The 9,854-nt window shown below is 48.6% G+C and overlaps 2 protein-coding genes across 5 annotated transcripts in view; both read right to left on the reverse strand.

The window, feature by feature from the left end:
- The window catches only part of mfap5 (microfibril associated protein 5), a 4,277-nt gene extending 3,513 nt beyond the window's left edge, over positions 1-764 (reverse strand). The window contains exon 1 of one of the 2 annotated variants that reach the window (XM_084671188.1): positions 248-357. The gene's annotated coding sequence lies outside the window, so the exon portion shown is untranslated. Of the gene's footprint in view, positions 1-247; positions 358-745 lie in introns of those variants that run through there. The other variant, XM_084671189.1, reaches the window with a different exon arrangement.
- A 4,456-nt stretch (positions 765-5,220) lies between these two features.
- Positions 5,221-9,854, reverse strand: sbk3 (SH3 domain binding kinase family, member 3). 3 transcript variants are annotated; one of them, XM_084668822.1, is made up of 5 exons: positions 9,551-9,853; positions 8,915-9,049; positions 7,760-7,910; positions 7,060-7,262; positions 5,221-6,492 (listed from the first exon to the last, which is right to left on the reverse strand). In XM_084668822.1, the coding sequence occupies exons 3-5, from the start codon at positions 7,821-7,823 to the stop codon at positions 5,713-5,715; spliced, it is 1,047 nt and encodes a 348-aa protein (XP_084524948.1). In that variant the 5' UTR covers positions 7,824-7,910; positions 8,915-9,049; positions 9,551-9,853; the 3' UTR covers positions 5,221-5,712. The 3 variants fall into 3 exon arrangements, with proteins under 3 accessions (XP_084524948.1, XP_084524947.1, XP_084524946.1); XM_084668821.1 differs by having other exon boundaries at positions 8,915-9,232; XM_084668820.1 differs by lacking the exon at positions 8,915-9,049 and having other exon boundaries at positions 9,551-9,854.

Here is a 9,854-nt window from a genome sequence, read left to right on the forward strand (position 1 = left end):
GTTCTGAGTTCATCCTTTAACATGTAAATGGTTTATCAATAGTTGTATTGCTTGGAGATAGTTTATCAACAGCTACATACCTACAGCAGACAGAACATTCGTAAGAGTTTCTGGTCCTTGTTTTGATGCGTAAACGTGTTTGGTAAGTACACCTTCTTACATAAACAATGCGTGCACAATCTCAACAAGTTAACAATCGTACTTCTGTGCATTGAAAAAAAAGTATGAATATCGCGTTCATACTCACAACTTTTCTTGTCTTCCCCCAAAACCTCCTTTCTTTTATGAACCTTTTGTCTTCTCTCCTTTCTCCTGTTCTCCTGTTCTCCTCCTCCTCCTCTCCTCCTCCTCCTCCTCTCCTCCTCCTCCTCCTCCCTCTCCTCCTCCCCCTGTCCTCCCTCTCACCATAATTCTCTTTCTTGTTGCTTTTCTTTCCCCCAATCTGGGAGAGATTTACAGAGAAAGTAACATTCTCACTTCCAGAGAACAGGGTTTGTCTCTCACTCCCTCTGACAACAGCAGATGGAGAAAAATCTTCCACACAACTGCCAAGTCATGTAATTACAGCATTACTTGTTGTCATGTAACTGTGATATTCGTAAAGGGAGCATCAGTAAAACAGATTTTTGGGGTAATGGAGTATGACAATTGAATGCAAATGGTTTAGTTTGGAGCATGTACATAGTGGTTCCTGTATTTGCATTGCTAACAAATAACAATGATGAGAAATTCTCTATTTACTGACCTGTGGCGTGAGGGAGGAAAGGGAGTTAGACCTGTTTGATGACCTAAACAGAGATGAGGGGGCCGAGGTAATCACTCACACTGGTGTCTTTCCTGGTACATGCAGCCATCTGTTCAAAATAGGGGATTTGGTGTTGAAGTGTTGTAATTCTCAATTTCAACCACCAGGGGAGGCAGTGCACAAGCGAGAGTGCCGTTCCATGTTTGAAAAACATGTTGAAACCAACAGGGTCTCAATAATTTTATATTCTAGTAATAAAAACAACAACAACAACATACAATTGAATTAATTTAAAAGTGTTATATTCTTCACCTGATGATTGTTTGAAGAATACAGTATAAATATAAATGTTTTCAAACACTTACATGAACCTGTCAGTTGTTTCAACCCCCTCCCAAAAAAGATGTATGCTCAGAAGTAATGTGTTGAAACTGTGATACTACTTGAAGAACTTCTGTCAAATTGATTTTCGATTTGTTGGGAATGGTATGAATGTACTGTAAATATACAGTACAGTGATTGTCGTATTTTTCATCAGGCACAGCTTAACACAGTTCACCGCTCATGGGAGAAATGTAAACGATGCAAAACGTGTCGATGTGCAGTACACGTGCAGAACAATTTCAGTACAAAGTGGACTGGTCAAACCAAGATGAAGATAAATGCGCCTCAGACCACTGATCTGATCTGCAAAGTGATCCCGACGGGCGCGTCACCTGCCTTCGCCGTATCCTCTCTTTGCGTTGAAAACTTGGTTTCCACGGGGACCAATATAGCAGGTCGACAAGAAACCTGAGGACCAGTGGGCTTCGTGAACCTGACAGATATAAATTCACACACACACACACACACACACACACACACACACACACACAGGGAGACAAAAAAATGACTCGCTGGCCTTTTGGTATGTATGCCTTCTTCCATTGGCAGAGAGTGAGAGGGGGACACTTATCATCCCCCTTGACATATCGGGGCTACATAGTCTCTGGGGTGAGGCTGGGGAGGGAGGGAGGGGGCAGCAGGGGCCCTGCAAGGTCACCCGATCAGAGCCGCTGACAAGTTGAAGGATGAACACGACGTGAGCACAAGAGAGGAGGAGAGGAGGGACCAGGGAGAGACCAGGGAGAGACCAGGGAGAGACCAGGGAGGGACCAGGGAGAGACCAGGGAGAGACCAGGGAGGGACCAGGGAGAGACCAGGGAGAGACCAGGGAGAGACCAGGGAGGGACCAGGGAACACGCTGCCCCTCCGTGCTGCACATTCTGCCTCGATGCCTCTGCCACCTAGACGGAGAGAGGAGTGGGTCGGGGACGAAGACGAGAGGGGAGAGGACAGAAAGGGACAGAGGAATGGAAGAGAGAAGAGGATGGACGGCTGGATGAGGGACACATGCCAGGGCGTAAACACTGGATAACCTCCACACTTGTTTATTGGTGAAGCGGATAGCTTTCCGCCACTGTTCCGGAAGGTTCCCCATTCCTCACTCACTCCCCTCCACCCGAGCCCCTCGTCACCCTCCCACCCTCCCTGCATCTCCCTCAGGTCAAAACAAGCTCTTCAAGCAGTTTACTCTACACTGTACCCTTGACACACACACACACACATTCTCTCACTCACACACACACTTACTCAATGACCAGCACACCCCGTATGAATGAGATCAGGTGACACAAGGCACGTCTGAACTGCCTGTTGTAAAGAGTTGAGATTTGGCCCACACACATCTCAGACACGCCCCTTTTCTAATCCTGTCAGGCTAATGGAAGTACCTCTGCCTTAGTAAGAATTGTGCTACGTATTGCTAATGCAGCCTGAGGTAAGTAAGGAGAGAGGCAGGGAGAGAGGCAGAGAGAGAGAGAGAGGGAGATAGAGAGAGGGAGTGAAAGGGTGCGAGAATGAGAGAGAGAGAGAAAGATAGAGAGAGAGAGTGAGAGTGAAAGGGTGAGAGAATGAGAGAGAGAGAGAGAGAGAGAGAGAGAGAGAGAGAGAGAGAGAGAGAGAGAGAGAGACAGAGTGAGAGTGAAAGGGTGAGAGAATGAGAGAGTGAGAGAAAGATTCCAGACGGGGATATCTTGAGTCGTTTACTTAGTCCTGTAGTGTCACATGATCTCTTTATTTTCCCCAGCTGCTCATCCAGATCTGTCTTTCCATCGATCTTTCTCTCATTGCGTCCATCTGTCTTGAAGCTCTCAGGTCCTCTATCTGTCTCTATGTCCCTCTGTCTGTGTTGCTGTGCACCTCTCTATCCAACTGCGTAACCATAGGCCAGGGAACATCCTACCCCATCACACGCTGTCCCTGGAACTGTGTTTATGAGTCGTTCTTAACTTCATGAACTTTTTTTTATGTCTGTTTGTCTGTCTTTCTGCCCACCTGTCTGTCTGTCAGCCTGTCTGTCTCTCTGTGCCCCCCAGAAGACCAGCTGTCGTACTGTCTCTCTCTGTTTCTGTCTCTCTCTCTACCTGTCTCTCTCTCTGCCTGTCTCTCTCTCTGCCTGTCTCTCCCTCTGTCTGTCTGTCTGTCTGTCTGTCTCTCTGTCTGTCTCTCCCTCTGCCTGTGTCTCCCTCTGCCTGTCTCTCTCTCTGCCTGTCTGTCTCTCTTGCTGCCTGTCTCTCTCTCTCTCCCTGTCTCTCTCTCTGCCCTTCTCTCTCTCTCCCTGTCTCTCTCTCTGCCTGTCTCTCTCTTTCTCTCTCCCTGTCTCTCTCTCTGCCCTTCTCTCTCTCTCCCTGTCTCTCTCCCTCTCTCTCTCCCTCTGTCTCTCTCTCTGTTTCATCGCTCTTCTGTGTCTGGATTCACAGTCTGGCCTCAATCAGCATCTCTGTGTTGGCCCTGCATTGTCTGTGTGTCCTGCAGCAGGTGTCTCCATGTGTCAGGCCACAGCAGCGAGCGCCCCTGTGCAGCCCCCCCCCCCCCCTCCAGACTGTCACATGAGCGCCCGTTCCCCTACTACCGGGAAGAGCGAGACCCCAAACAACAATAAGTAAACATGGATCAAGGCGACAGTTGTTAAGATGGAAGGGGTCAGTGATGTTACAGCACACACAGAACATATGGCACATCCACATGAGCATGTGCCCACATGCATGCACCGACACACACACACACACACACACACACACACACACACACACACACACACACACACACACATGCATGTACACACACACACACCCCGATACACAAACACCTACCAGCTCCAGACCAGACCGGCTGTCACTAACCTGCGTAAGCAGTGACCTGAGGGGACCACAGCGCCGGAGGGGGGGGGGGAAGCGGGTCAGATAGAGGGCGCTGCTGATGGGAGGTCGTCAAGGAAACAAGCAACAACAAATATATGATATATATATAGAAAGAGAGATAGAGATAGAAAGACAAAATGAGAGGGAGAGAAAGAGAGGGAGAGTAAGACAAGAACAGAGAGGTTGAGGTGTTCAGACAGATTGTGCTGAACTGGCAACGGGGCACCAAGCAGGCCTGACTTTGAAGGTTTGGGAGAGATACAGAGTTGGAGAGGTTTGCGAGAGGTAAAGAGCTGGAGAGAGAGGGAGGGAAAGAAGGGGGAATCAGGGTGGCGAAGCTGGGCCAGGGAGAGGTGATGATGTGCGGGGTGTGTAAATAGATGGGCCTGGGGTCTATTTATAAAGCCATCTGGAGTGGCCCTTAGCAGGGGGTTAGCACCGACACACAGAGGGAGGGGCTACTAAGACTGTCTAATAACTACCGGCTACTACCCACCCTAACCCAAACCCTAACCAGGGATGTGCACTGTCCCAGTTCAAATGACTTCAAATACAAATTCATGTTGACTTTTTCTCATTTAGTTTAGCTTTTTCTTGTTTAGTTTTGAGTTTAGAGACTCAGTTCACCTCCCCGTAGCCTTGGTCCAGCTGAGATGTTGGATAGGAGTCCGTTTCATGTTCCTGAGACTGTTATTGTGTAGTGGTGGGTGCATTGTTGGTTTTGAATTCAGACAACCATTCACCACTGCCGTGTTACTTTCATTTGCTACCACTAGGGGTCCCAAACCCTTCAACTGAAGGTCAAATATGAGACTGGAAACTGGGGTAAGAACAGTCACAAAAGGACTTAGTAACTGAGAGACACTGTGAGTTTCTATGACTGTGTATGTTTGGCAGTATGTTTGAGGGAGGGAGGGAGGGAGGGAGGGAGGGAGGGAGGGAGGGAGGGAGGGAGGGAGGGAGGGAGGGAGGGAGGGAGGGAGGGAGGGAGGGAGGGAGGGAGGGAGGGAGGGAGGGATAGCGAGAGAGAGAGAGCGAGAGAGAGAGAGAGAGCGAGAGAGAGAGAGAGAGAGAGAGAGAGAGAGAGAGAGAGAGAGAGAGAGAGAGAGAGAGAGAGAGAGAGAGACAGTGTGTGCCTTGTGGGACAGGGTGTGTATTTATGTGTCCTACTCTGCACAGGAGCTATTGTATATGGATATGGGGGTTTGTTTTGGGGTCATCAACTTCGGAGTATTTTAAGAGAAATACAAACTGGTTTATTCAACAAAAAAGTCACAGTTTTTGCAATGACAGCTTGTAGCTAAAGAGAGGAACAAATTATTATATAACCTTTTTCTCATTCAACTTTTTGCACGTACGCACGCACACACACCCACAAAATTTGCAAACCAAAACATACACTTAAAAAACATTTTGAAAAGGTTTACTGGAGTTGAAGTGCTATCGACATTACAAGATAGTGTACTATTTACAAGATATTCATACAGTACAAAACAACATTTGACAAAATTACACCATAATAAAAAGCAAAGAAATTCTATTAGTAATGTCTTACATTATCAAATAGACACATTATTAATGTGAATATACAGTATGAGTTATTTTAATGCACCATGCACATCATGTATAAATCATCCTGAATTAAGAAAGTATTAATTTCTTTACATCATAAACATGGAAAATATGCACCCTTTTAAATGATTTTCCAGTTCCACATAACACCTTTCATCTCTCACCTCGTCCCTCCCTCACCCTCTCTTCCTCCACACCCCCGCCTCTTATTTTCCCTGCCTCCATCTCGGCCTCCTCTGCTTTCCTCTTCTGCTCTCGCTCTGTCTCTTTGAGCCACGGCCCACCCAGGTAGCTGAGGATCTCCTCCGGGCCTCCACGAAGCCTGGGCTCTGGGTGGAGCAGCTCCCTGAACAGAGACATCACGAGTGGGCTGAAGCCCCGGAACTGTGGGGCGACGTGGTCGTCCTCCAAGCACATGTCCTCGATGCTCATGATGTCGTCCCTCAGCTCATCGTCCTCCCCACCCTGCAGTCCCCTACCCCCCCTCCTCTCCTCCCTCTTGGCCTCGCGGTCGAACCACCGCTTGTACCTGCGGTAGGCGGGGTCGTCGCGGGTGCTCTCCTCCCAGGGGAAGCAGCCGGTGAGCAGGCAGAACACCAGCACTCCCAGGGCCCAGCTGTCCATACTGGGCTCCACCGTGATCCAAATATCCTCCGGCTCCTCTCCACCCTCCTCCCCCTCCTTCTCCAGCTCCTTGGCCGGCTCCACCTCGGGCGTGCAGAAGGGGGACTCGTACCACACGGCCCGGACGGTGGAGCCCCTGGGCCGGGCCAGGCCGAAGTCGCCCAGTTTGACCCAGCGGCAGGAGCGGTCGCACAGGAAGATGTTCTCGGGCTTGATGTCGCGGTGCACGAAGCCCAGGGAGTGGAGGTGAGACACGGCACCACTGAGCTGAGCCATAGCTCTCTGCACCACCTCCTCCTCCACCCCCACCTGCACAGAGAGAGAGAGAGAGAGAGAGAGAGAGGTTCAAGAGAGAGGGGTTAAAGAGAGAGGTTAAAGAGAGAGGGGTTAAAGAGAGAGAAAGAAAGATTGAGAAAGCGAGAGGAAAGGAAACAGAATGTCCTTCTCTCTTCTACTATTTCATCCCAGCTGATAACAGTGTTTCCATTTGGGGATTCGGAAACTCCTCCTCTACAACACGTATTTCCCTCTCAGACCATGATAGCAGGGACAGGGTTGGCCTCTTCATCAGAGCCCAGCGCGTCACGGATAGACACGGACACAGGAGTGCTTGGCCTAGGGTGGGCTATGGTGTACTCAGCTGAGGAGGTGTGTGTGTGTGTATGGGGGGGGGGGGGTTAGTTGAAGGTCCAAGTCTTTATCAGTTTGCATGTTTTTGCTGACCGACAGCAGCTTCAGCGGGACAGCATATATCAGCAGAACGTGGCGGTGCAGGTGCCAGCTAACGATGCCCAGGCGCCGCTCGCCCCGTGACGCACGGCTCTCACGCACACCAAAGCCAGGCCTCCCGCCGTCACCCGCCAACTCCCCACTCACCTCCGACACGATGACGCTGTAGAGGTCGCCATAGAGACCGGCCTGCTGAGCAAACACGTAGTCGGAGGGGGTGGAGAAGAAGATGCCGAGAGCCCTGGTGAGCGAGGGGTGAGTGCAGAAGGAGAGGGAGAGGTTGTATTCGCGCAGGAAGGAGAAGAGGGAGGTGGAGCGGCGTGGGAAGAACTTCAGAGCCATGGGAGTTCCTGGTGGAGAGAGGAGGGGGGTCAACGTAAGTTCTGGGAGATTCATTCTGCCAAATAACGACAGGATCACAGCTGATATGTTTTACAGGCTCTGTGAACACGTTCCACCTCCCTCTGGAGACAGCTGCTTCACACTTTGTGTCCCTGGGGATCCTAGGTACCCCTGTCCAGCAGAAACTCAACCCCTGAGCATGTATAGCGAAGCACTTGATTACAGCAGCACTGCTGTGAAAGCTTAAGTGGATCCTACACAACGATTACCTTAGATGTCCATCGCTGCGAGACAGACTCTGCCTCTGACACCGAGAGGCCACTTCCAGTCAGTAACCAGAGAAGTTGCATTTCTGACCCCATGCACATACAGTTTGGATGCAGAGATACACTATTGCAAACATTTCGTCGCTTACATTGTTCATCCTGAGTGAATGTGATTTACAAGCGCCGCAGTGCCACTTTGATCCCTGAGCCCTTGACCCCCGAGCAACAGCTTGACTGACCTCTCTGTTTGTGGACGGCCAGCATGACCTTGCCGTAGGAGCCCTCCCCCAGGAGCTTGACCATCGTGAAGTGGTCAGATGTCTCGAGGGTGCGCAGGGCCTGGGCTGAGAGGAAACACAGTTCATCCAGTTCCTGTGCAGCAGCCTGCTTCTGGAGAAACACGCAGCACACAACGGCAATAATCTTCAATAATCTTGAAGATTCTTTTTCTTGCGTTCGAGGGTGGTTAGGGGCGATTCACCTCTGAATTGTCATTGATGTTGTTTGTGGATATCATCGCACGCTATGGTGTTTCTAGGTTTCTGTTGTGTGTTCCATATGTTGATGTGACCGTTGCCTTAAGAGATGGGCTAAGTTCGTTACAACTGGATCAGCTCATTTGACACCAGGGGAGGGGTGTGAAGACACTAGACACACGGTAACACAATGAAGCCGTTCTAACATGATGGTATATTTATACCCTTGCCCTTCCGCATATATACATTTCTTACATAAGAGAAGATTGTAGGCATCCATAGGTTAATCAGCAGGGTTTATTCGCGGTTACAGTTAAGCCACTGGAAAAACGAATGCTGGTAGACTGATATTGTGGGGTGTAAGAAGAAACTGCGGCTGAAACTTTAGATGTTTGGCGTTCGAGGTTCCATTTAGTTTGTTCAAATCATCATTTAGCATTTTCAGTTGACAATTTCAGGATTAAAACTTTATATGTTAGCAAACTCGAACTTGTGTGCAGACGCTTTAAAGGCTCTATTCTTCGGTCCTCTTTGTGAACATAGTCCTTCCCACTATTATGGGATGCAATTTAATATAAATAAACTAATTTAATGGCTCAAGCTCAACAAGTGGTAACCTTTTGTGTGTTATAAATTGACAGAGAAATTCAGTCCTCTACCTTCACTGTGGAATAAATTAAAATCAACCACTTGATCACCATATATTGTGACCCAGTGGTTGCGAGGCAGCACAGTGTAACTCTTTGCACGAGCAGGCGTTAAACATTTGCCCCACCTGACATTCGAAGCGTTCTTTCAAACAGAGGTGATCAAAGGGCATCTGATTCTGTAAGGAGCTCCTATAGGGGCCGAACGCTATTAGGAGGTTTACATTTACATTTAGTCATTTAGCAGACGCTCTTATCCAGAGTGACTTACAGTAAGTACAGGGACATTTCCCCGGGGAAAGTAGGGTGAAGTGCCTTGCCCAAGGACACAACGTCATTTGGCACGGCGGGGAATCAATGCGGCAACCTTCTGATTACCAGCCCGACTCCCTCACCGCTCAGCCATCTGACTCCCAGGTTTAAAAGGCAAGTGAGAGATAGATTACAGAGTAAAGATGTAAACCCGGAACAAAGATAAACACTGGAAGCTGAAAACCCTCTGATCGTGCTACTTTCTTGGACTGGTTCCCTGGCACATCTGGGCATCCTCCGTAGAATCAGCCCGTATAAAGTAGTGGCGCCACAGTTTCTGTCAACATGACAACGTCAGCAACCAGTGCTGGTCACAGAATACTTTGACATTTGATGATATCAAACATGCTGTATCATCGTGATGCATTTCTGATTAAACATAATCTCTGCATTTTGTGCTTGTGTGGTGAAATGTGTACCAGTGTCAACTTGTTTTGTCATTCAGTAACTAACGGCCCTTTGAAAACATCTGATGTGCTGAATTACAAAAGTAAGTAATTCTAATGGTCCATGTTAAATAATAAACAATATGAATCAACATTATGAGTGAATTCATGTTATAATACTGTAACATTAATGTAAACATTTTACTTACTGTCATCTTAGAGCTCTCACTCTTGAGTTTTGTCTCTTTTCACTGCTTGGATCCTGTCAGCATCTGAAAGATTTTTCACACTTCGAATCCCCTCAACCCCTGCTACTGTTCACAGGTATTCTGTCACAACAACTTATCGCAGACTTGTCGTTATTCTTTAGCTGTTGTGATCTCGTAGCTGGAGCGCCCTGTCTGATCCTCAGTCTGTTAGATACAAGCAGCGGTGCCTTCGTTTTATACACACACACTGAGATATATCTGCTCTCCGGCCCCTCAGGGACCTCAGTAATGACTGTGTTGCTCT

The sequence above is a fragment of the Hypomesus nipponensis genome, chromosome 2, assembly GCF_054491055.1.
Source record: "Hypomesus nipponensis isolate SF chromosome 2, ASM5449105v1, whole genome shotgun sequence".
Taxonomy (NCBI): domain Eukaryota; kingdom Metazoa; phylum Chordata; class Actinopteri; order Osmeriformes; family Osmeridae; genus Hypomesus; species Hypomesus nipponensis.